Source organism: Narcine bancroftii, chromosome 7 (genome assembly GCF_036971445.1).
Source record: "Narcine bancroftii isolate sNarBan1 chromosome 7, sNarBan1.hap1, whole genome shotgun sequence".
In the NCBI taxonomy this organism is placed as follows: Eukaryota; Metazoa; Chordata; class Chondrichthyes; order Torpediniformes; family Narcinidae; genus Narcine; species Narcine bancroftii.
The window spans coordinates 31,399,212-31,426,533 of record NC_091475.1 but is presented as its reverse complement, the minus strand read 5'-3'; the positions used below and the strand labels follow the sequence as shown (position 1 = coordinate 31,426,533).

The window sequence follows — 27,322 nt, the reverse complement described above, 5'->3', positions numbered from 1 at the left end:
TTTAAAAACCTGCAGATGCTGGAAATCTAACCTGCTGAGTTTTCCTTGTTTGAGAGACTGAAAATAAATGACCTTGATATAATATTGGAAACATTGAGCTGTTGCTATATCTTTTATTTTCATTTATTTGCCTGTTGTAGATCTATTATTGAACCAGCTCTACAATTTATTTTTTCTTAATCATTCTGAAATGTTTTTTTTGAAAACTACTTTAAAAATTATAAGCTAACATTGTTCAGGATTTGCAGTGTCTAACAAATTTGCATTCAGACAGGGCAGTGCTCAACATTCAAACGTAATCTACACTGTTGATCTCAACCAATGAAGAAATGAATGTACTAAATACCTTAGTTCTTCTATAGAAGGAATGGACAGGTGGACTCTAATTTAAATCTTGAACATAAACAGAGCAAAGGGCAATTGATACTGTGTGTGGCACAACAGCTTTATTATACCACTACTGGATATTCAGAGATCATTTAATGCTTGTCAAATTAGCTGTTAAACCCAATTACAAAATAAATAGTAATATTGTTGATTGCTACAAGTACTGTTGATTATTCAATATATTGTTGATTGTAACATGTACTGAGATACAGAGAAAACTTTTCATTGTGTGCAAGCTAGGGAAATCAACCAATTCTTGAGTTCAACAGTTTGTGCAAAGTAAAACAGAAGTGCAAAATATTGCTTACAGAGAAAAAAAATCCACAGTCCAGATCTACTCTGGCAGCAGTGCTCCCTTTGCTATCGTGCCACAGCAGGTTGCAACACGACCTGTCTTAGCTGGGAAAGTGGACAAAAGGGTGGAGTTTAACTCATTATGAAGTTGGGAGTTAAACCAGGACAGGACTTACACAGTGTACAATAGGACCCTGTGAAGTGTTGTAGAATAGAGATCCAGAGTATAAATACATAATTAATGTGGTGACATAGGTAGACGAGATGGTGAAGAAGATGTATGGCATGCTTGCATTCATTGGATGGGGCATTGCATATAAGATTTGCAACATGTTTCAGCCCTACAAGATATTGGTGAGACCACATCTAGAATGTTGAGTGCAGTGCTCATCTCAATACTATGGGAAGGATGTAATTAAGCTAGAGAGGGGGCAGAAAAGATTCAGAAGCTTATCATCAGGATTGGAGGTCTCGAGTTGAAAGGAAAGTTTGGACAGGCTGGGCAGTTTTTCCTAAAGCAAAGAAAGCTAAGGGGTCACGTTAAAGACGTTTATAATTATGAAAAGCATACATGTAAATGAGGTGGCTGGATATAATCTTTTCCCACAGTAGAGAAGTCTAAAAGTTGAGGGCATTGATTTAAGGTGAGAGGGGAAAGATTTAAAGTGGCACTATTTTCATCCTTGGGATGGTGAGTATATAGAACAGGCTGTCAGCAGAAGTTGTACAATTATAATGTTGAAGAGACATTTGGACAGGTTTATGGGCGGGAACAGTTTAGAGGGATATGACCTAAATGTAAGCAAAATAGACACTTTCAGGTAGGCATCTTAGTTGGTAATGGATGAGTTAGGCTAAAGAGCCTCCATTCATGCTGCTTAACTCTGGCTCATCACATTTTGTTATGATTGATGGTGGTTCATGAATTTGTATATTCTCTAATGTAGCCCCCCATATAAAGTTGCCACGGAAATATTTGTAATCATCTTTTGCCAGAAATATTTCAAAACATGAGGCTCTGCCATTGCAAACAATTTACATGAATTGATTGAACAAACATCCCAACAACATTGTGCTTGTATTGCTGAAGGCGTGCGCCAGAATAAACCTCATTTCTGTCTGAGCTGTTCCAGTATAATTGCTCGACTGTTATATACACAACTAAGTAGAAAATTGCTCCAGCTCTCCATTTCTCAAAGAAATAGGATCAATCAAATCCAGCCAATTCCCCCACCCAGTAGCATATGCTCAATTATCTTTTACAGGGTTATAAATTGGTTCTCATTTGTAGTTGGATGTTGTTTGATTACCATTAGGACCCTGTTGCTCTAGATTTCATCAAAGCCTTGGTCGAATTATGAACAAAAGAAGTGAATCCAGGGATAAGGTGAGAATCACAAAGACTGCAGATGCTGGAGGGACCCAGCACGTCTGGTAGCATTGATAGATAGAAAGGTTCTGTTAACATTTCCGATTGGGGTATTTTATTGACACTCAGTAAGAGGAGAGAATAATTGCCATTGTCTTGCTGTTAGGAATTGACAGGGCAGCATCAAGGAACCCCTGTAAAATTGAATTTAATGGGCAATGGGATGTTTCCTTTATCTGGAGTCATACAGTATGTGGTACAGAGAAAGATGATTACATTTGTTCGCGGCCAATTTTTTCAGCTACAAAATATTAAAGCATATCAGTCTACTAAAATAACCTTGACAAGCATCTGTTTTGCTGACATTTATTTGCTACTAAGTTGTAAATGCTCTTTACATAATTTAAATTCAATCAAAGCTTCTAAAGAAACAAGATAAAATGTACAGCTACTTCCCACACACCATTTATTTGCTTCATCTTTGTGACCCATTTTACCACCAGAAAAGATCCTGTGATTGTTTTTGATTCAGTGGTGTACATTCGTGATCAATCTGAACAGTTAAACCATGGAAGTTAAAATACTTTGGTATATCCACAGATGTACTGATAATGTTCCAGTGTGAGAGAGATCCCTCCTCCCCACCTCCCCCCCTCCACCCCCCCCCCCACCACAATCACTCCACCTGATACTTACCCTTGCTGCACTTGCACTTCCACCTCCTTCCTTGCCACCGTTCAGGGTCGCAAACAGTCCATCCAAATGAAGTGACACCACCTTTGAATCTGTAGATCATGTTTACTGCATTGCTTTGTCCCACCACGGGCTCAGGCTACCCCTGCTGCCCCTTGCTCCCCACCACAGGCATGGCTACCCCCACCACCCCTTGGCTCCTGGCACTGCCCGCTGAAGCCCAGGCTGCCCCGCCTCATCAGGCAATGCCAGCAGTGTACTCTTCCCATTGTTCATTTACCTCAGGTGATAGCTGGACCCCGGTATTTTGGAGCCCCCTCCTCACACATGCCACAAATCTCCGTGCTGACACCGCCAGCTCCCAAAAACCACCACACACACGTCACCCCAGCAATGGTGCGGCACCGACTCTGGCCCACAGTCACCAGCTTCACCCGCACAGATCGTTATTACTCCCTGTCTTTCTTCTGAGGAGCCCCTACGCCTTTCCATAGAATTCCTGGGTTCCACAGAACCCAGTTTGGGAAATTCTGCTCTATCCATGGCAATGGACCTTCTAGTGGCCAACCAGTTCAATTCCATACCCCATTGCCACATTGACATATCTGTCTTGGCCTTAAGTTACAGCCAGTTTGAGGCTACTTGTAAATAGGAGGAGCACTTTATGTTCTGTCTTGAGAATCTTCAATGAGATGGCATCAATATCAACTCCCTCTCCTGGTCTTTCGCTTTCCCTCATCCCTCCTATTCCCTTCCTCCAACACCCCAGCCCTATCCCTTCTCCTTCCAACCCTCTACCCCCACCAACTCTTAGCTCCTTTCTCTTCTTCCCTCTTCCACCTGCTGGCCAGTACCTCCTCATTCTCCACCACCACCTTATTCAGGCATCTGCCTGATTTCCAGCTCAGCTGAAATGTCGACTGCCTTTTGCTTTCCATGGATGATGCATGATCTGTTGAGTTTGTTCAGCACTTTAGTGGACTGCACGAGATCCCAGCATCTGCAGAGTTTTTGTTTACCTAACCTTGCAGTGTACTAATCTTAAAACTATATTAAATATATATGGACTGTGTCATTCAGTTCAAAAATCTGAATGGATAATTGAGCTTTCCATTGCTTGGGGTAAAATATTATGAAAAAGGAAATTCACATGACAAAACCTTAAAGAATACCATTAATTGCAAAGATGATAGGAGGCACTGGGTCATTTCTTGCCTTTTTAGCAATGGTTCTAAATTCTCTTGTCCACAATTTCTCAATTAACTATGTAACATACAGATTAGCTGTAGGTCAAAAGTATGTTGATTTCTCAAACCTGCATTTATTCCAGAGATATCCAGGAAGTGATGGTGTTGTGAGATTCACAAAAGCAGAAGAAAAAGGCAAAAAAAAATTATTAGCACTGAATACTGTAAATTCAAAATTTTGTTAAAGATAATGTCTACTTTTGTCAATCCACAGTTCTCCATTCAAATTGTTAAGCCTCAAGAGAAGCACAAGGTTAGTTTTGGTCAATATGCCCCAATTTGATTAAGACCACCCTACAGTATTTTCTTTAGTTACAGATGAGGTAACCCAAAGATTGGAGAAATGCCAATATTCTTACTTTTTTTGTTAAAGACAATCTGGGTACTCGAGGAAATTGAAGGCCAGTGAGATTTTCATCAGTGTTGGAGAAATTGTTGGAGAAAATTCTTCAAGAAAAGATTTACTTGCATCTGGAAAAGCATGAACTTAAGAGGGATAAGTATGTGTGGGAGTTTCTGTCTTGTATCTGATTGAGTTTTTTGTGGAAGAGATGAAGATGATCGATGAGGGTAGGTCAAGTGGATGTCATCTACATGGACTTAAGAAAAATATTTGACAAGGTCCCTCAGTGTAGACTGGCCCAGAAGATTAAGTTGCATGGGATCCATGGTGAGTTGGTAAATTGGATACAAAATGACCTTGGTCATAAGAGACAGGATAGAATTGGAGCAATGCTTACCTGACTGGATGTTTATGACCCTTAGTGTAAGGAAAAGATCATTAGTGGAGGAACCTCTGTTGTTTGTAATATAAATGGTTTGGATGAAAATATAAGTGGTCTAATTGGGCCACTTGTTGAAGTTTTGGATAGTCAGGAAGGCTGTCAAAACGTACAGTAGGATATAGATTGGTTGGAAATTTGGGTGGAGAAATGGTAGATGGAGTTTAATCTGGATAAATCTGAGGTGATGCATGTTTAGAGGTCAAATGCAAAAGGAAAGTATAAATAGTAGGACCCAAAGGAGAAATGATATACAGGAGCCTCTTGGGGGTACAAGTCCATTGCTCTTTGAAAGTGGTAACACAAGTAGATAGGATGGTAAAGAAAGCATGCAGCATGCTTGTCTTCATCTGCAGGGTGGGGTTTGAGTAGAAGAGTTGGGAAGTTTTCTAAAATGTTGGTTCGGCCACTCTTGAGGTATTGTGTGCAGTTCTGGTTGCCACACTTAAGAAAGGATGTAGAGGGTTTAGAACAGATTCAGAAAAGATTCAACAGTATGAATATTGACCGTAAGGGCTGGATGGACAAGTTCGAATTGTTTTCTCCAGAGTATCAGTGGGAGAGGAGTGAAATTAGCAAACTTGTCATAAAGGTAAAAAAAAACAAACCAATCTGGTGCAGGAACTTAATGGTTGAACAGTATCAGTGGTGGGGGATGGAATTGTTGACATTTTGGCCCAAAGCCCTTCAAAATTGATCATAGAAAGGACAGGTGGCCAGCATTGGGTGGGAAGGGTGAGATAGACAAGTAGGGGTCAGAAAATCTTGGAAGGGCGAAGAATAATGGACTGTGAGGGATGTTGTTGGGAGACGAAGGCAAGTTATTGAGATGTGTGAGAGGGAGAGAGAAAAAGAAAGAGTAGGTGAAACAAGATGAGCCGAGGAGGACAAAAGTGAGGCACAGAGTGACGTGGGAACAAAAGCCAGCAGGGCTAGGAGAAAATGGTAGTGATGGGAACTGTCAGGGAAGAGGTGAAAGACAGATGGAACCAGAAGGAGGAGTGAATCCGATAGGTGAAATGTGTAGGTAGAGGGGAATGAAAATGGTTGGGGGACCAGGGGATGGTGAGAGAAAGGGAACAGGATAAAGGAGGGGTGAGGACTGCATATAGATCATAATAGAGGGGAACACAGGTGGTGAAGATTATCTTAAATTTCAAAATTAAATTTTCCTTCTTTAACAGACTGCCTAACTGTCTAATGGATTAATTGTCAATTTATTCTCTCTGCTGCTCTTTGATTATGGGATTAATATTTGCAAACTTGCAAATCAAAAATATGGGGAATTTGCATTTCACAATTTGTTTTAACCTTTTGACATGCAAACGGGAGAGCCTTGCATTTATTTTAGTCTGCAGCCTCTCCTTTTCCCATTGTCCATTAAATCTACTCAGTCCCTCCCTGTAGCTTACTTCCTGTACTGTAAAAATAGGGGACAAAAATTCAAATAACAAGCTTGCCAACTCCAAATTATTCATTATTGTTTTGATGATATATATCTAATACATCAATGTTCCCTTTATTTCTCTTGCTACATTTAAATATAGCTATCGTCTTTATGTGCCTTGTTAGTTTATTTCATGACTAATGTTCCCTTTTCTAGTTTTTTATGTTATTTTAATATCTCTTCATGATTTTTATCAACCCAGTTCCTTTTTGCATTCATGCATCTTTCCTTTAACTTAATGTTGTTAGTTTCTTCATTTGTTGACCATGATTGTTTATTATAGAGCCTTTCCCTTTTTTGTCCTCTACTGTACCAAATACTTCCACTCGTACTTTGGTATTCTGGTGCCTTTAGCTTGAGGAAAAGCATTCAGCCTTTGTGAAATCCTGACCAGTTACACTATTTGCTGATGCAGACTCCTAGTCTTAGAAACATTGGTTGTTTGCTGTTAAGCTTGGAATAAATAGGGGGAAAGAAGCAATGCATTATTTGGTCGGATTTCACTTCAAAGAAATCTTTTGTTATGGATAGAAACTGTCAAGGACCCAAATGCTTCACCCTGCCAGTCAGGTTTCACTGTTCAAATTGTAACTGTTAATGGGCAACACACAAGACTTCAAAATGCTATTATTTTTGTCAGTATCACAATTTTGCAAAACATTATATTAACATAAGTAATCCTAAAGAAAAACTATTACCACAATTCCTTCTCACAACTAAAGAGCCAAATTCCATTCTTCTTTGGCTTGGCTTCGCGGACGAAGATTTATGGAGGGGGTAAAAAGTCCACGTCAGCTGCAGGCTCGTTTGTGGCTGACAAGTCCGATGCGGGACAGGCAGACACGATTGCAGCGGTTGCAGGGGAAAATTGGCTGGTTGGGGTTGGGTGTTGGGTTTTTCCTCCTTTGCCTTTTGTCAGTGAGGTAGGCTCTGCGGTCTTCTTCAAAGGAGGTTGCTGCCCGCCAAACTGTGAGGCGCCAAGATGCACGGTTTGAGGCGATATCAGCCCACTGGCGGTGGTCAATGTGGCAGGCACCAAGAGATTTCTTTAGGCAGTCCTTGTACCTTTTCTTTGGTGCACCTCTGTCACGGTGGCCAGTGGAGAGCTCGCCATATAACACGATCTTGGGAAGGCGATGGTCCTCCATTCTGGAGACGTGACCCATCCAGCGCAGCTGGATCTTCAGCAGCGTGGACTCGATGCTGTCGACCTCTGCCATCTCGAGTACTTCGACGTTAGGGATGTAAGCCCTCCAATGGATGTTGAGGATGGAGCGGAGACAACGCTGGTGGAAGCGTTCTAGGAGCCGTAGGTGGTGCCGGTAGAGGACCCATGATTCGGAGCCGAACAGGAGTGTGGGTATGACAACGGCTCTGTATACGCTTATCTTTGTGAGGTTTTTCAGTTGGTTGTTTTTCCAGACTCTTTTGTGTAGTCTTCCAAAGGCGCTATTTGCCTTGGCGAGTCTGTTGTCTATCTCATTGTCGATCCTTGCATCTGATGAAATGGTGCAGCCGAGATAGGTAAACTGGTTGACCGTTTTGAGTTTTGTGTGCCCGATGGAGATGTGGGGGGGCTGGTAATCATGGTGGGGAGCTGGCTGATGGAGGACCTCAGCTTTCTTCAGGCTGACTTCCAGGCCAAACATTTTGGTATATTCAAATAATAATGTAAAGTTACATTCACCAGACTTACTTGGAAGCAGTGGCAGGTGACTGAACCATCACTTGTCTGGTCAGTGGTAGAATATCCACATAGAATACTGTGATGCATCTCTCTAGTGCAGCTTTGATGGATTTGAAAGGATAAGCATTTTTGTATTAGTCATTCACATTACGGTACAATTTAACAAGCTAGAGCTGTACATATTTCTCAAGAAATTATGTGGATTTCTGCATATTTGTTTGGAATAGTGATAGAAAAATGGTGAAGCTAGTTAAAGTTGCTCTAAGTATGTTTTCAGTTTTTTTTCAATTAATGTGTTTTTAAAACTAATACCTTATTTGTGAGATCGTATCTGGAGCTTTAACACTCATAGTACAATGCCATGTGGAAGAATAAAAGAACTATAAAGCAGTGAACATTATTTTCCCAATACTTCTACATAATGAAAGATGCAGGAAATATTGCTCAGCATGTATCTCAGATACACTGTTTTCATCCAGTGTCATAAATTGTCTGGTTGGAATAGCATCACAGACTTTGTAGGGTTTGATATCAATTCCAATGCACAGCAACGTGATTCATTGAACTTATCAAACTCTATCCACACTTCCACCTATTACAGTACAAGACTTTAAAGAAATACAGCATTTACTATTGATGCCATTCATAGATGTTATTTTTCACAGCAACTTTATCTTTTTGTTAGATAGAGCTGGACCATTATCTTGAGTTGTAGATCAAGCACTGGTTTGAAAACCTGAAAATCAATGAAAAGGAACAAGTTAAAGGGTAAAGGTTCCATTATTGTCATGTAATACTGAAATTGGAATTTACATGCATGAAATTATTTAACTTTTGTCTACCGTAAGGCAGATAGAGTCACCACTTTGTAGGGCACCCTTCACAGAAACCTACAGCACCTGGTGTTCCTAGGCAATTGTGGTTAAATGTATATACTGCTGTTTATGAGTGACTGGCCTGCCCACTGATGACTCACTCCCCAGTAGCTCCTCCCCTTGTAACCTGGCCATAATACACTTTAATTTTCCACATGGAATGGACAAGATGCTGAGTGAGACCTGACAGGCTAGAAATTGATCCACAGGCGCCTGGAGCTGCCGAGCAGTGGATGTCCTGTTTCTCAAACTTTCTCAAAGTCACAATGGGTCTGGTGGACTCAGATGGGAAGAGACTCAAGGTCCTGCAAGCAGGAGTGGGCCACCAAGCATACCAGGCGATCAGGAACTGCACAACCTTCCCAGATGCCGTGGCTGAACTCCACAGCCTCTACCGACCATGCGTGAACAAGGTGTACTCACGATACGTGCTGGCTTTGAGGAAACAGCAGCCCAGAGAGTCCACGGATGAGTTCCTTCAGGCCCTATACGATCTGCAAGGGAGATTTCTGGAGCACTGTTTCGGCCCCCATACCTGCAGCCCAGTGTGTGTGGAGGAGTTGGTCCGGGATGCCTGTGTGTCCAGGGTGAGGTCTGACTGCTTGAAGAGGACAAGCTGCCTCTGAAGAGGGCCTTTCAGCTAGCTAGGACTCTCGATTCTACCCAGTGCAACACCGAGGTGATCATTGCTGGTAAGAACGGGCCCTCCATGTGGAGGTGCCACCATTTTAGGACTCGGCATCACAGACTGTCTCCGTACAAGCAGGCCACAACCCCACCACCGCGATCAGACACTACTGTGGCCAGCTAAAGCCCCCCTGATGACTCTGCCCGGCAAAGGAAGCCACCTGTTCAGGACGCGGGAAGAAAGGACATTACCAGCACATCTGTAAGTCAAAAGGCCTGGCAGTGTCCCACTGGCAGGAAGTCTTGCTGGAAGCATTCCATGCCATCCGATCCCTCCTTTGCACCGCTATCAACGTGACACAACAAGAGCGCATGTTTTTCTTCCCCAAGAGGTCAGCAACCAGAACCACACTGCCACCCTGGCTCTCATCTCTGGGACCCATTCTGCTGCACAAACACGCGAGGGGCCATAAGACCGACCCATTGATCAAAGAGGGGCAGCTCCTGCATGCCAACCCTCAATAAGCCTACATGCTGTACCCCGACGCCATGAGGGCCCAGTCCCTGTCCGGGAATTGATGGTTGCTGGAGTCACACACCTAACCCTGTCATCACCTACACCCACATCGCCCCCCTCCGGGACTCGATGCAGGTTAGTGACACATCCCACATGCCCCGGATGCCCTTCCAGCTGCTCCGACCAACACGACCACCCCCACAGACAACCCAACCCTACCTCCTAAAGAGACAGCCCTAACCCCTCCGACCAGTACATCACTGGTGGAGCTACACAGGGCACAAAGGCAGAGGGATTACTAATCACAGAGCATCAATGGATAGGGATTACTTAAAGTGGTATGTGAGTGGAAAGAAAAAGGTTGAGAACCACTGGTCTACATAATGAGTTAATGGTTGGTGTGGACTCTGTAGGTTAAGGATCTGTGTACCTCTGTCTTTCTCTTTGATTCTGGAAGATGTTCAACCTCCTTACAAGACATAGATAGCCAACAATTGTTATATTTCTATCGTCAATCTGATTCAGGGTTAGATTCATTTATCTACAATATCCCTGCATAAAGATTTTGAAGCAAAAGGGCAGCTATAATATATACAATTTCTGTCACTCATATTTTTTTATTGGCTGCTGAATGACACAATTTTCTTATGGAAAATGTTTATCTATAGAAAACTTTAGATTTTACTGGTACACAGAAACTCTTTGGATAATTCAGCGACCTCCTATTTATTTCTTCTACCATAGTAAAATGGAAAGCGCTCTGAATTTAACATGGCAGCCTATTGATAAGCAGTGGAAAATCTCGTGCTTGATTTGCATGGGATGGGTGCCTCAGGTAATCTTTCTTGTAAAACTCTGTAAATTGCCTGAAGTGAGCACAAGCCATCTTTTGTGACTCAAATCTGGCTCCTGTGCACTCCTGATCCAAATTCTGGATTTTTGGAACATGTGATGCACAATCTTAAATGGTGCTTTTGTGGTCAATTAATCTAAATAACAGATTTTAAAGGGGTTGCAGATTCCTCTTGATTAAGGCCCAGGAAAATGATAAATACTGTAAAACCCCCAGTATCTGGCACCTATAGGGATTGGTAGAAGCGGGTGTGTATTTGCCTGATGCTTGAGATTGTGTGTTACGTGATTGGCAAGCTAACTGCTCAGGATGGCGATTTTAAACTTGCGTATTTTGTACCTATTTATTTGCCAGTTGCTTGAGGCTGCCAATTGCTTGAATTCCAGATAACATGGATTCTACTGTATTCAGTATTTTCTGGAGTTTCAAAGGTGTAGCAGTTGGCCTTTAATTTCCAGAAAGCAAGTGTAGCCTGTTACCAACACCTCTCCCATCTTCATCTGATGGGCACTTCCAACTTCATGATTCAGATGACCTCCTAACGTAAACTTCATTTCTGGCATTTTCTGCTCTAGTAAATGATCCATTAGCACCATCAAAGTAGCAGTAAGTGTGTTGGACGAGGAAATTAATGCCCCCTACCCTATCCAAGAAGTTGCAAATAGTCTATACATGATGGTGATGCATTTCCACTAGAACTTGGTCTTCAATTATGACTAATATTTGCTGTCAAGTTAGAGATCATTGTAGCAACTTAAATTACCAGCTGCTGTTAACAGATTAGGATAGTTTTACCCACATGGGATCATGCTGATAAAATAAATGTCTAATTCCCATGAAATAATTGTAGCAACATTTGGTCTATCTGTTGGAATGGGAGGAAAAGCTCCAAGGGCATAATTCAGTTCCTAAGATACTACATATACACTGAAATTTGCCAAATTTCACTCAGTTAATATCTGGTTATTCTGCATAACAATTGCGCATGCAATTATTGGTCCACATCAACCAAGTTGTTAAGTTAAATTTCAATATTGATTTGGGATTTATTTCAGGGCTGGCTTGGCACTGTTAAGGTACAATACCCAACAATTTTTATACTGACGGGTGCTCCATTTTTTGCATAGTGATAAATTAGAAACTGATTCTTGAAACAACAAAGCTTTATGCTTTCTGTTTGGATTTTATTTGAATGTAAAATACTGTAGATGCTGCAAATCTGGAAGTTGAAATCATTCTTTAGGTCAGGTGGCATCTTTGGAGAGGGAAACTGGTTCAGTTTCAAATATCTTGTCTAATTTTATTGGCTCCTTGACAATATTACTGCTTTCATTAAATAACACCAATCAGAAAAGTTAGTTTAGTGGGGAGATTCAGCCATTTCTAAGCTGCAATTGTAAAAAAAAATATTCTAATTCAACCATAGCCGCCTTTATAAGTAGGATACCATATATACTCGTGTAAAAGTCGATAACATGTAAAAGTTGACCCCTGCTATTTCTGGCCCCATAATATGGTATTTTCCCTATATCATGTGTAAATGTTGATGCCTCCCCCTCCCTGTTTTTGGCCATGAATGCCCGCCCATCGGAGCTCCCGATCTCTCGATCGTGGACTCACACCTGGGCCAGGCCACCCACCCATCCATCCGAGCTCCTGTCACCTCAAACCTGGACTTAGCACCGGTCATGGCCACCTACCTGCCCATCAGGATGCCTGACACCTTGAACAATGCAAGTAGTATCAATGTGTAATAGTCAACCCCATAAATTTAACTTTAAAAAAAATGCTCTTAAAAAACTTGACTTTTACACGAGCCTACTGTAGTTGAGTTTTACCAATTTATCAGTTACTGACAGCACTCTCTGGTTTATTTTAGAAAATTAAAGAACGAACTCATCAGAATCCGTGGTGCAGGGGTGAATCGAAGAAGGCAGCAAGTAAATGAACGAGTCTGCAAACGATGCCAGAAGACACTTGGCCTAATCTTCTTCAGAGGAGACCTTTGCCAGATGTGCAATGACCGTGTGTGTGCAGAATGCCATGTTGTGCTCAAAGATGGGAGCTGGAAGTGTACAGCATGTGCTAAAATTGCGTATGTATTCATTATTTATGCAAATAATAACCAAAAAGTATGTCTAAAATACTGGAATTCTATTGAATGGTCAGTTCCTTTTGAGTTTAGGTTTTAATCACAGCTCCAATGAACTATTGCTCTCAGCCCAGTTACTTATGTCCACATTATGAAATATGCTTTCATTTGTATGTCTGATTTAGAAAAAAAACAGTTCTGTGTATGTGGTTTCATAATTACTAAGAACTGCCAAAGCCTCTTCTGGATGGTATAAAAATGGCACCGTCATCACAAAATCATTTTTAATGGAAAGATCAAAACACCATGAAACTATTTATTTCATTTTGATGCCATGCAATCACTTACATCGTCATAGCATAGGTTTCTAAAGATAAAATTGATCACAAATCAATAATTTCCTTGATGATAATTCCCAGTCAAGCTATTATGAAATCCCTGATATAATTTACATACCACTGTAATATTTGGCTAATCTTGTACTTTTTATGCAACATTGTAATTTTAATGTTTCAGTTTAAATGAAGCCATTATAGAAATACTGATAATGATCACTAATTAAGCAGCAGTTGTGCTTCAGGTTTCCAGAGGTATATTATGGAGACCATTAGAGTCCTTATAATTAAAGAGTTCTTAAAAGTATGTCTTGATTTAGTTTAGAGCTACAGCACAGTAACAGGCCATTCTGGCCCACAAGCCCATACCGCCCAAATATACCCACGTGACTAATTAACCTATTGACCCTGTTTGTTTTTGGAATGTGGGAGGAAACTGAAGCACTTGGAGAAAACCCACACGGACATGGGGAAAACATACAGACAATGACAGTTTCAACCCCAGTTTGCTGGTAGTGTAATAGCATGTGCCACCCTCATTTAATATCTTTCTTAAATCCATGCACGACAGTTGAATGTAAAAACCGTTTTAATGTGTGATGTTCATTGCTTTGAATGATTAAAATTTAAGAAATTCACATTTTATTTTCATATCTTATCACTATTTCTTTATGGAAAATAGGATAGTGCAAGTTCTTACAGTCAGGGTTAATTCCCATGGCTATCTGTGCAGAGTTTTCATGTTCTCCCGATGACCACATGGGTTTTCCTTGAGTGCTCTGGTTTGCTCCACAGTCCCAAAGACGTGCAGGTTGATAGGTTAATTGAATGCTGTTAATTACCCCCACAATGTGACTGAGGTGTAGAATTGATGGGAATGCAGAGAGCATAAAATGGGAGTAGAGCGGAATTGGTGGAAAAGTGTGGTTGAAGGGTGTTTTAGACTCATGGTATTGTATGACTATGAAAATAAGGGTTCTGGGTAAAAGTGTACTCTGAAGGATATTGGAATAAGACAGGTGCATTTTATTTTAATTAGGCCAGAAAATAGATCATAGAATTCTGGTGATTAAACTCTTAAATGTTCATTGGAATGATTTACCTTTTCATGAAATGCACTTCAAAATACTCAGTCTCCAGTGATAATTTTCAGGGTGAACAGAAACCTGAAAAACACAGATCGGAGCTATTTGGTCCAATCCATTTGTGCTGGTGTTTATGATCAATATGAACCTCCTCCCATCCCTTTCCTGCAATGATTAGCAAACACTTGGTTCTCTTTGTCCTTGTATGCTTCTCTAGCATCCCCTTCAATAAACTTGCTTCTAGACCATGCCTATATTCTGGATTAAACTGTTCATACGTTCCTATCCCTTTTGTTTCTAAGTGTCTTGTATTGGAGCTACAGTGGCTGAAGGCTGAGACATTTCTTGAGGAGAATTTCAGCCCTCAAACTACCAAAATCTATGCTTTCAGACATTTCCCTGCCATCTTTTGTTGATAGTCCAATTTAAAATGTTGCATTTGCACGATTTCATAATGCTCTTTAATGGCAATGATATCCCTGTCTACTGAAGGCCAATTACCATGGCTGATACAGCGATTTTTTTTTTTAAAGTTACTCCATTAATAGTGTATATGTAAAGATGCACTATTGACATGCTTGATAAATATTTAAATACATTTTTTTTAAACTACAGTTATTGTATTTTTATTTGCAGTATTTAGTTCACAGTATTCCCATTAAAGGAACCCTTTCCAACAACCACTGAAAATACAGCTTGGAATAAATCACCAGACCAGGCCGCATCAGCACAGACAGAAATGGTTAATACTTAATGTCAATAACCTTGCCATCAAGACTCAGCAATTTCTAAGACTGATTTACACCATCTGCTTTTTAAAGATAAACTGTTTTTTAATTCTATCAAATACCCATTTGTAGCCACATCAAATATCTCAATTATTTACAAAAACTTGTGTTAGTTCTGTAATAGAAAGTAAACTTATTATAGTCCAATACCTACTCCCAGCACCAATAATCCCAGTTTCATTTGTACTTAAATACATCCTGTACTTGAAAATGTTACCATAACTGCACATTACATTGCACAAACTTTGAAGCATCAATATAATCTTAAACTCTTACAAACCAAAGCAGTAAATGCAATCACACATTATGGTATTTAAACAAAAGTTGGAAAATGAACTCAATAATAACTGTTTCTGATCTGAATCCCTCTGAAGATTCCCCACCCTGCTATTGTTTCATCTTTTTTTAAAACATTTTTATTTTTCACACTATGAACCATACTGACCAAAATACACACAAACATTTCCCTCTTGAATATACACAGTATCATTTTCTCCCCTTCTCCCCCCCCTCCTTCCCACTCCCCCTCCCTACCCACTCAACGTTCAACATATACAATACAATAAACCCATTAAACAATGTCATCACACAATGAAAATAAACAAGAAAATTGTGTCATCTACTTTTACACACTAGGTCGGTTCATTTCATCTTCTTCTCATTCTATCATTTTATGGGGTGGAGGTCCGCGGTAGGCCCTCTCTGTTGCGTTCCATGTACAGTTCCCAAATTTGTTCGAATACTGTGATTTTATTTTTTAAATGATATGTTATTTTTTCCAATTGAAAACATTTATTCATTTCTATGTACCATTGCTGTACTCTCAGGCTCTCTTCTGATTTCAGGTTGACATTATACATTTTTTTGCTACAGCTAAGGCTATCATAATAAATCTTTTTTGTGCTTCATCCAATTTGAGGCCTAATTCTTTACTTCTTATATTACTTAGAAGAAAGATCTCTGGATTTTTTGGTATGTTGCTTTTTGTGATTTTATTTAATACCTGATTTAGATCTTCCCAAAGCTTTTCCACTTTCTCACATGCCCAAATTGCATGTACTGTTCCTGTTTCCTTCTTACAGTGAAAACATCTGTCTGATATTGTTGGGTCCCATTTATTTAACTTTTGGGGCGTGATATATAGCCTGTGTAACCAATTATATTGTATCATGCGTAACCTTGTGTTTATTGTATTTCTCATAGTTCCGGAGCATAGCTTTTCCCATTTTTCATTTTTTATCTTTATGTTTAGATCTATTGTTTCATCTTTCATGTTGTTTTTTACAAACTGAATTTTTTTTTCTTCTCTGTTGCCTCTTTAAGGTTAAAATCTTGACTTTCTGTCTTCAGATTGCTTCCAATGCTTGCCACAATTATTTTCACTCTCCCTTGGTGTGCTTGGTGTTCTGTGTTGGCCACATCAACAAGTCCAGGCAAAGTGGAGCATAGCTCGTGGGTTCCTCTGAGCTCCAGAATCATCTGAATATTGCAACACAATCTGCACTTATTATATTTATTTCAGCCTGAGCTTGATTCAGTCCATTTTGTAACCCATGTGTAACAGCAATCTGGTTAAAAACCATATTCATTTGTAAGACTAGCACTGAGTTCAGAGCACCATATTATGAATGAAATGATCTTGCTTCTCTCCTTTATCAGTAGTTTCTTGCAGTGTACAGACTTCATCCCAACACTTGAATATTTCCATGCCTCAGGCAAAAGAAAGCATAATCATTCTCACCCTTGAAGCCTAAGCTCAGAACTGTTCTTCAGGATTTTTTTAAAATCACTTCAGGATATCTCAACCTGATCTGTATTGATTGGATGCTTTGCTCTGTACCTCTACCTTTCCTCCTGACGATTGTCTCTGCAGATGCTTAAGTATGCACCTGCCTAAGTATTTCACTGCCAGTGTGCTGCGGGATTTATTTCACTTGCTGCCTGCTGAAAAGTAAATGTGCACAACACTTGAACAGTGAACACTTTTAAAAAATAAATAAATTGAAATCTCTGGATACCAAAAAAAAAGTCATCTTGTTACTCTATTAATATCCAAAGGCTTCTTTCTTTGGCTTGGCTTCGCGGACGAAGATTTATGGAGGGGTAAATGACCACGTCAGCTGCAGGCTCGTTTGTGGCTGACAAGTCCGATGCGGGACAGGCAGACACGGTTGCAGCGGTTGCAAGGGAAAATTGGTTGGTTGGGGTTGGGTGTTGGGTTTTTCCTCCTTTGTCTTTTGTCAGTGAGGTGGGCTCTGCGGTCTTCTTCAAAGGAGGTTGCTGCCCGCCAAACTGTGAGGCGCCAAGATGCACGGTTTGAGGCGATATCAGCCCACTGGCAGTGGTCAATGTGGCAGGCACCAAGAGATTTCTTTAGGCAGTCCTTGTACCTCTTCTTTGGTGCACCTCTGTCACGGTGGCCAGTGGAGAGCTCGCCATATAACACGATCTTGGGAAGGCGATGGTCCTCCATTCTGGAGACGTGACCTACCCAGCGCAGTATGATCTTCAGCTGCGTGGATTCGATGCTGTTGGCCTCTGCCATCTCGAGTACTTCGATGTTGGAGATGAAGTCGCTCCAATGAATGTTGAGGATGGAGCGGAGACAACGCTGGTGGAAGCGTTCTAGGAGCCATAGATGATGCCGGTAGAGGACCCATGATTCGGAGCCGAACAGGAGTGTGGGTATGACAACAGCTCTGTATACACTAATCCTTGTGAGGGTTTTCAGTTGGTTGTTTTTCCAGACTCTTTTGTGTAGTCTTCCAAAGGCGCTATTTGCCTTGGCTAGTCTGTTGTCTATCTCGTTGTCGATCCTTGCATCCGATGAAATGGTGCAGCCGAGATAGGTAAACTGGTTGACCGTTTTGAGTTTTGTGTGCCCGATGGAGATGTGGAGGGGCTGGTAGTCATGGTGGGGAGCTGGCTGATGACGTTACCAACTTGCAAGTCATAATCTCTGAAGTGTAGCAAAATTGATATACACACTGTTCCTGGCAAACTTGATTAATAATATTGATCATTGTTGATTCGCTCTTGAGGTATATCGTAAATTTCATCCAATGTACCGATTTTCATCTCTTCCCTCAGGTTTACATGCAAGGATGGTATCCTCTAATGCATCTGAACTTACTGTGGAAAACAGAGATTCAGCTGACTTTTCCAATGCACTGGCAAAGAATTGTTGTCATCCAGAACTCTGTTATCCATGGCCTCTGTGCTCTGAGATTTGAATCATTCGCGCCATTAACTTCAAGCCACTGAAATATTTCAGCAAGACCTACCTTGCAATATAATCCAAATTAAACAGATGTATTAATAATCCAAACACACTATCTATCATCTCCCAGGACAAAACAGGACCAAGCATTAGCACCTGCATCATACATATCCAGGCCATGTTGTTCACGTGCTCAATCACTCAAAACTCTCAGAAGGCACTGGGTTAATAAGTCCTCTCAAACTTCTATGAGATCCTCATATGAAATCTCATCCAAAATTCAAAATTCTTGGTGCTGGTAAACTAATTGATCTCAAATCCCCAATGCAGCAGCATTATCATCTTCCCCTATTCATATATGGCCTTAATTCTCTGTTCTGGAAAACAAAAATAACATCTGTTCTCCACTTTTTCCACATCTTAAATGGCTATGACCCATTGAAGGGCTATGACCCATTGAACTTCTCCAACTGAAGAACATATCTACCATTTCCGCTGACCGCTTTCATCACTGCTCTATTTGGAGAATCCCTTTTTTAATGTCAAACCCACTGGGTGCCTTACTGCTTTGTCAAATATAATATAGCATTATAGCCTAGTATTGCTGTTCAGTAAGGCAAGAAATAGGATGGAGGTGCTAAACAAGCATCCTTTACTGAAGGCAGTCAAAACTCAATGAACCATGCCGAATACAATATGGGTGTGCTGCATGACCATATGTAGTTCTAAAAAGTTATAAAATACAGGGTCATTTGTTTTTATTTGATAACTGATGCATCGTGTTCACTCACTCCATTTATATTTGCCAACGGCTCCTGCTTTATACTTGCTGTGATTTTTTTTCATCTTTTTCCCCTTGCTAAACTTTCTCTGTTTGCTCATGAAACAATTTAATATTACTTATTCTTGGACCACATATGGAGTGTGCAGTTCTGGCTGCAACCCCATAGGAAGAATGTGGAGGCTTTGAAGAGGGTGCAGAAGAGGTTTACTAGAGTTGACTGGATTGGAGCGTATTAGCTATAAGGAGTGGTTGGACAAACTTGAATTGTTTTTTTCTGGAATGCCAATGGCTTAGGGGTGACCTGATAGAAGTACATGAAATTATGAGAGGCATTGATGGGCCAGAAACTCAATTATCAGAGTGGAAATGTCAAGCACTAGAGGGATAGCTTTAAAATTTGGAGAAAAATTTAAAGGAGATATACAAGGTAAGTTCTTTCACTGAGAGTGGAAGGTACCTGGAATGGTCTGCCAGGGGTAGCAATGGAAGCCAATGTGATAGCAATAGTTAAGAGGTTTTTATGCAAACCTCAGCACAGGCAGGGATTAGAGGGAAACAGACAGATGGGATTAGTTCAGATTGGCATCATGGTCAACACTGGAATGTTGGGCCAAAGGGCTATGTTTCTTGCTCTTAATATTTATCCTTATTTTTAGCTACATTAACATAAGTGCAGGGGATTGCAATTGCACTGCAGCTTAATTCCTCCAGTTCTGCTTATTTCTGTGTCTTACAAATTCACTGATATAATTCTCTAGGTTTTTTATTTGTTGGACTGGGTTTCTACACATTTTTAAAACTATAATTTGAAAAAGTCAGAACTGGAATTATATATCAAATCAGAGAGCATCTATGGAGAGAGATGGTACCAATGGTTCAGATCATTGAAGCTGCTACAATTCTTGTTCTGTTGATCCACAGATTGAAATCAAAGGAAATGAAACTGTGGGGAACAACAAACAATAAATTATGACCATTGTGGTAAGGGAAATCAACAGTCCCAAAATGAAACAGAATCAATAAAACTCCAGGTTCTGGAAATCTGAAAGTAAAACAAAATTTAATTTTGAGCAAGGTTCTCTTTACACAAATTGTCTGCCATGCAGAGATCAAGCATTTTCTGTTTTTGTGCCCTCACTATGGTAGTTTCTGTAAATTTGTTGTGAAGCTGCGTAACTGATCTTAAGCATTATCAAGAAGGATGATATTTGGCAGGTAAATGAATAATTGCAAAATCTGATTGAAAGGTATTGTGTTTCTTAATGGATTGCTTTGCATTCTGGAAAAGGCACTTGATAAATGCTAAAGCTAACATTGATAGAAGCCAAAATGCACATCAAAGGGAACGATGGGTAGGGGTGGTGGAAAAAGAGGATAAAAGTCTAAAATAAATTGTAAAACTACTGAGATGAAAAGAAAATGAAAACAAAATGATAAAGGGCTAGATTACCTGCAGTAGCACGAAGCAAGGAAATATGTCACTTGTGGAACGCTCACCTCCAAATCGGAAGGTTAATTGTTTTAGCACCAGTCAGAAATTGAGAGCATAATCTACAACAGCAATAAATGAATGCTATATTAATGGAAGTATCAAAGGATCAATGTACTACAAAATTCTTAGAGCTCCAACGCAGCCCGTCCAACCTCACACTGGTTCACTAAATAACCCACCTGGGGTCTGGTCAGCAGCTCCCCAGTTCTGAGTCTGCAGGATTCTTTCCTTTGCAACAATTTTTCAGATGTAGGGGAAATTTATAATTAAAGTTCATATTTATTGTCAGCAAATATACATGACATCACATACAACCCTGAGATTCTTTTTCTGCAGGCCAAACAAAGTAAGAAGTGCAGACGTGTTGACTTGTGCAATATATTTATTTATGAATATTTATTTTCTAATGTACAAAGTAAGAGTCTTTAAATGAGTCTCTCATTAAGTTTATTGTTGAGGAGTCTGATGGTGGAGGGGTAACTACTGTTCTTGAACCTGGTGATATGAGTCTTGTGGTATCTATACCTCTTTCCTGATAGCAGCAGAGCATATTCTGGGTGGTGTGGATCCTTGATGGTTGCTGCTCTTCTCCAATGGAAGTGTTCCATGTAGATTTTCTCGATGGTGGGGAGAGTTTTTCCTCTGATGTACTGGGATGTGGCAATCACCTTTCGTAGGGCTTTCTGCTCAGAGGCATCAGTACCCCCATACCAGGCTGCGATACAGTCACTCAGCATACATTTGTAGAATTTTGCCATGATTTTCAACATCATACCAAACTTCTGCAGACCCCAAAGATAGTAGAGGCATGACATTGGTGTGTTGCATCCAGGAAAGGATAGACTCCAAGGAATTTAGGTTTGCTCATCATCTCCTCTTCTAATCATATAATGATCACTCCTCCTCCTAAAGTCCATAATCAGCTCCTCAGTTTTGGTGACATTGGGTGCGAGGTTGTTGTCAGTGCACCATTCAGCCAAGTTTTCAATCTCCCGCCTGTGTGCTGACACATCGCTCCCTTTATAATAACCCACTTCCATGGTATCCTCAGCAAATTTGTTGATGATGTTGCTATCATACTAAGTTATACAGTCATTGGTGTAAAGCGAGCAGAGGAGTGAGCTAAGAACGCAGCCCTGTGATGCTCCAGTACTGATGAAGATTGTGGAGGTGATCTTCTCACCAATTCTCACTGATTGTAGCCTCGAGGTGAGGAAATTACACAGTGGGGTATTGAAACCCAGGTCCAGGAGTTTACTGATCAGTTTTGAGGGGATGATGGCATTGAATGCTGAACTGTAGTTGATAAAGATCAAAACAAGTTAAATCAAATAATTGATTTTAATGGGGGGAAAATAGGATGGTGTACAGAGAATGCAATATTTGGACCTCATGTAAAATAATTTCAATGCTCAATTGTCCTGGAATCTGATAATGCCATGATCACATTGTGCTGTAAGCAGGCAAAAAGGTTTCAAGTGAAGAATAATTTCAAACTATTCAAATGTAGAATAATGGCTTAATACTATTGAGATATAAAATACTTGCAATATTTGAGTTCTCACTTTTTTTGTAGGCTCATGTTAAAATTAATAATTTCTCATGCCACAAAATGATACAGATAGAAAGTGAATAGAAAGTGATTTTGTATGATTGAGAAGTCCAAATGTGTTACTGCAAGGAAGATTCCAAATGTAGGGTGGCTTTGACAGATGAGGAGAGTGGCAAATACATGGCAGATGCAGTATTCTGTCAATATGTGTGAGATTATCCACTTTAGTGGCAATAACAAGAAGGCAGATTATTATCTGAATGGTGACAAATTAGAAAAGGGGAGCCGCAATGAAATCAGTAATTAAAGGTTGAAAAGCAGGTAATGTAGCAGTGAAGAAAGAAAATGGTTTCTTGCAGTTGTATAGGGCTTTGGTGAAGTCACACCTTGAGTACAGTTTTGGTCTCTTGACTTGAGCAAGGACATTCTTGCCATTGAGGAAGTGAAATGAATGTTTACCTGACTGGTTCCTAAGATGGCAGGACTGACATATGAAGTGTCTGAATAGAATAAGCTTATACTGACTGAAATTTAGAAGATCGAGAAAGAATTTAATTGAGATATATACAGCATGCAAAGGGACTTGGGAGTCCTCATGCAGGATACCCTAAAGGTTAACATCCAGGTTGAGTTGGTGGTGAAGAAGGCAAATGCAATGTTGGCATTCATTTCTAGAGGAATAGCCTATAAGAGCAAAGATGTAATGTTGAGACTCTATAAAGCACTGGTGAGAACTCATTACTAGTAATGTGTACAGTTTTGGATGCCTTATTTAAGAAAGGATGTGCTAGTTTTGGAGAGGATTCAGAGAAGATTTACTGGAATAATACCAGGAATGAAAGGGTCAGCATATGAGGAACGATTTTCAGCTCTTGGAGTAAGAAGGATTGGGGGGGGGGGGAGGATTCATAGAGGCATTTTGAATACTGGAAGGCCTCAACAGAATAGATGTGGCAAAGATGTTTCCCATGGTTGAGGATTCTACCATAGGCAAGAGGTCACAACTTCAAGATAAAAGGGGGTCAATTTAACACAAAGATGTACAAAAAATTATTTAATTAGAGGGTAATGAGTCTGTGAAACTTGTTGCCACAGGCAGCTGTGGAAGTGAGGTCATTGGATGTATTTAAGGAATAGACTGACTGGTATTTAATTAGTCAGGGCATCAATGGTTTCACGGAGAAAGTCAGGGAGTGGGGCTGAGTGGGAGAATGGATCAGCTCATGATTAGAATGGCAGAGCAGACTCAATGGGCCTACTTCTCCTATATCTTGTGATCTTGTGATAAAATTTTGACAAGGCTAGACAGATTAGATGCAGGAGTATGATCCCAATGTTGGGGAAATCTGTAACAAGGAGCCATCGTCTAAGGATAAAAAGTAAACCATGTAGGACGGAGATGAGGAGAAACTTCTTCAATCCAAGTGTTGTGAACTTGTGGAACTCCCTGTTACAGAAAGCTGCGAAGACAAGTTCGTTAGATATATTCACAAAGGAGTTGGTTGTGACCCTTCTGGTGAAAGGGATCAAAATACATGGAGAGAAAGCAGGAATGTGGATCAAAGAAACTTGATGAATCATTTAAACCTGTGCTGCCCAATTGCACAAATTAACGAACAACCCTGTACATTTTGAAGGGTAGATGAAAACCAGAACACCCCGGGAAACCCACATAGACATGGGGAGAACCCGTGCTGACTGCTAGGTTAACCGTGCTGCAGTCTCAAAGGGCAGAGAATGGCTTCCTCCTGCATCTATTTTCTACGATTCTATATTACCTCAATGGAGATTTTAATTGCATCACCTTTAATAATGTTGCCCTTTCGAATATAAATATTTTTCAAGGAATTGGAGAGCACTGATCATTTTTTCAATTAATCATATGAACTACTGATGTAAGATGTACCCTTCTTCATCATTCTAGCCTGCCTTTCTTTGTAAATTCGAATAATGAGTTTGTTTACCGTTTCATCTCTAAAGTACACAAAAAAATCAAGTAAATAATATAATCATAAAAATAATAAAATCTGATGTTATATTCTTTCTGAATTAAATTTCTTGTAATTTATTTAATGACACCAGCTATGGCATCTGTTGTATCTGGGGGGCAATCAGAGTCCAACATATGGTCATGTAAAAATGGGGATAGTTTTGCTAGTCTGTGTTTACCAAAGCCACAATTACATTGTTTCTTTTAACAGACAGTTGAGGGAAGTCACTGGTGAATGGTTTTTTGAAGAGAGAGCAAAGCGTTTCCAGCCCGTCTCAGGGTTGGGAAGTGAAATCATCAAGCAATCTATCATGAGGAAACCTCAAGGTGGGACAATCCAGTCAATTCCTTTGGTATTTATGGTAAAAGAACAACATTCCTTTCTTAGATTGAAAGTAAACTTTGAAATATTTTAACAAATTTCTTTTTTTTAAACTTCATTGCAGTTATCGGTTTAAGTCCAACATTCTATCATGCCAAGGTTATTGAACTTATTTAAATGACCACAAATGGATTGCTAGAGTGACACTTTTTTTAACCCTGAAAATTATAGCTTGATGGAAGGCTGGCAGGTCAAAGTCAGCACTTTTCTAAATACAGTGATGGATTAAGAGCCACATTTTAAACAAGGTGTAGTGAAATGCAACTGAACCAGGTTTTGCCCCATATTTATGCGAATACAGGGAATTATGCTTTTCTATGAAAATTCAGTGAGATTGTTATCTGGATTTTTGAAGGGCTTAAATCATTGCATGTTTCGGCGCATAAGACAACCCTGAAGTACCCCAAAAAAAATGCCAAAATCAGGGGTCGTCTTATAGGCCAGATGCAAAAATCTGACCTTAAAATTCTACCCAAAATCCCACTCGATTGGTTCCATAACCCACTCAGACCCCACCCTGCAGCGAATTTTTAAGATGCCAGTATATTAGAAAGAAATTTTTATTGTTTTTTTAAAAAATAACATCTAAAATCATTCAATGCCACTATCATTGCCTGAGGCAAAGAACTGGGCAAGCACATCTGGAGTCTCGCAGTTTACACTGTCATCATATGGGTCCCAGTCTGAATATGGGGGCGGGGGACTCTTCTTATAGACCCAATATAGGATAAAACCATGAAATTCAGGATGAAATTAGGGACCCTTCTTATCTGAAGGTTATCTTGTATGCCAACATTTACGGTTCTTTGAATAACTAAAATATTCATTGTTTTGCTTCATCAGTCCAGAGATGGTGATGAAGGCAAACATAACCTCTTATTGGGATAATGGCTGGAGGGAGACAATTTGCTCACTGTTCCAAAAAAAAGTTTTTCACTGAGTGTGGCACTGATGACAGCAATGAGGAAATGCTGGGTTCTCCACAGCACCTGTGTGGAAAAATTTAATCAACGGATATCCAGAAGTCTAGCTTGTCTTTTTTGGAGCTAACCAGAAAAAAATAAATTTTAAGAAATCAAATTTTATCAGTGAGATGTTGTTGACCTTGATTGTGCTATGGAGGTATCTAATTATGTGGCAGTGGTATTGCAATTTCTAATCACTATCGAAGTGAGTTAAATGTATATTTACAGATTAGGAGCTTCTTGAATTCCTTGGTATTGAGACTCCCTCAAGATCTGGAATTAAATATGATAGAGAAGATTTATAATTTTAAATTGAATGATGAGAAGTTTTTATCAGTTCTTCATGAGCCATTATTGTTGCCTCATGGTAATTCCCTGAACAAGACTAAGAAATTATTTTCAACAATTATTTTCTGATGCTACATGCTATTTTGTAATTAGTCTAAGTATTCGACACCCATTATTACAATTTAAAATAGTACATCGACCTTACTTCTCCAAAGTTCAATTAGCTAAATTCTATTCTAATATTTCTTCAAAATGTGATAGATGTAAGACTGAAGAAGGTATTTTTTCTCATGTGCTTTGGTCATATTCTCTTTCCATCTTTTGGGAAAGTATTTTTCATACCTTGTCTTTAGTTCTTAATATTAATTTGACTCCTCATCCTTTTCTTGCCCTGTTTGGAACAAGTAAGACAACGGACTTGAATTTGTCTGGGCTACGTTCATGGACTATTATCACAATTTGATTATTTTGGCAGCAGTGCTCTGGGGATTTTCTCTCTGATGTCCGAGAGCTGGTACTTAATTCTTTACTATTTATTTTCTGGTGAAAGTGGGAGGGGTTAAATTAGTTTGGGTTTTTTTCTTCTTTTGTTCTTATTAATAACTATGAGAGATTTCTCTATTTAGATAATCACAATGTATATCTCAATATTAGAATATGAGGTGAAATTCTTGTGATTTTTCACTTTGAGAATTACATGGGACAAAGTATAACTGATATGTGACTCACATTCTGTATTGCATTTTATAAAAGCTATATAATTAATTAATATCTAAACCATATATACAGGTGATATTTCTCTCTATCAAATTAATAAAAATACTTTAAAAAGGAAATGCAGTTTCTTCTTTTAATTTCTATTAGAGGCCAAGACTCAGCACTCAAAGGAAAAATCACACCAGAAAGATATAGAGGAAAGTTCAAAAATCTCCACCATGACCAGAAATGAGAAGAAGTTGGTTCCAGGTCCATTTAAAAGGTTGAAGTAAGTAAAGGAGCAAGTTAAGGGAGGGCTCACATTTTCTGCATTGAATCTCTTTCAGGGATGGGAGCTACAGTATTTACCTTCTTTCAAATAGCTAGACATATTATTGGATTAGAGATGTTTACATTGGCTCAACTTGTGCTATTGGGCAGAAAAAATTTCTCCATTTTTCAAAGATTATTATTTTATCCTTGATGAACGGACTTATGTTGAATGCAGTTCCCTGGGTGCCTTCCAGAAACTCTTCTAAATGACTGCACTTCATGTGTGGTTTAGCAAATCATTGAACTGGTTCTAATGTGAAGGACAATTTTCAGTACGGGCCAATGGATAGACATAAGAGACAGCAAACCAGACATAATTCTTGGCCACACATTTGCAAATAGATCAGCTGGAATGTCTCCATTACTGCTGAAAAGAAATTCATCTCACACAGGATTGAGGTGGCAACCCATTAGCCACAGTGTGCCTCTTGATCCACATAACCATTAGGTATACTAGCAGAAAATCTCTCCAGGTTTCTTACTACACTATATCAATAATTCCCTCAAGCAAGTTTTTTTAAATAAAACATTATTTCTTTGCT

At 39.7% G+C, this 27,322-nt stretch overlaps 1 protein-coding gene across 10 annotated transcripts in view; it reads left to right on the top strand.

Moving 5' to 3' along the window:
* sytl5 (synaptotagmin-like 5) overlaps positions 1-27,322 on the top strand; it is a 179,840-nt gene that overhangs the window by 110,168 nt on the left and 42,350 nt on the right. For 5 of the 10 annotated variants that reach the window (XM_069889408.1, XM_069889405.1, XM_069889410.1 and 2 more), the window contains exons 3-6: positions 4,205-4,243; positions 12,658-12,873; positions 24,328-24,443; positions 26,616-26,736. In XM_069889408.1, the coding sequence (XP_069745509.1) occupies positions 4,205-4,243; positions 12,658-12,873; positions 24,328-24,443; positions 26,616-26,736 (492 nt within the window). Of the gene's footprint in view, positions 1-4,204; positions 4,244-4,363; positions 4,491-8,591; positions 8,675-12,657; positions 12,874-24,327; positions 24,444-26,615; positions 26,737-27,322 lie in introns of all 10 variants that reach the window. The other 5 variants (XM_069889409.1, XM_069889411.1, XM_069889412.1 and 2 more) reach the window with 4 other exon arrangements.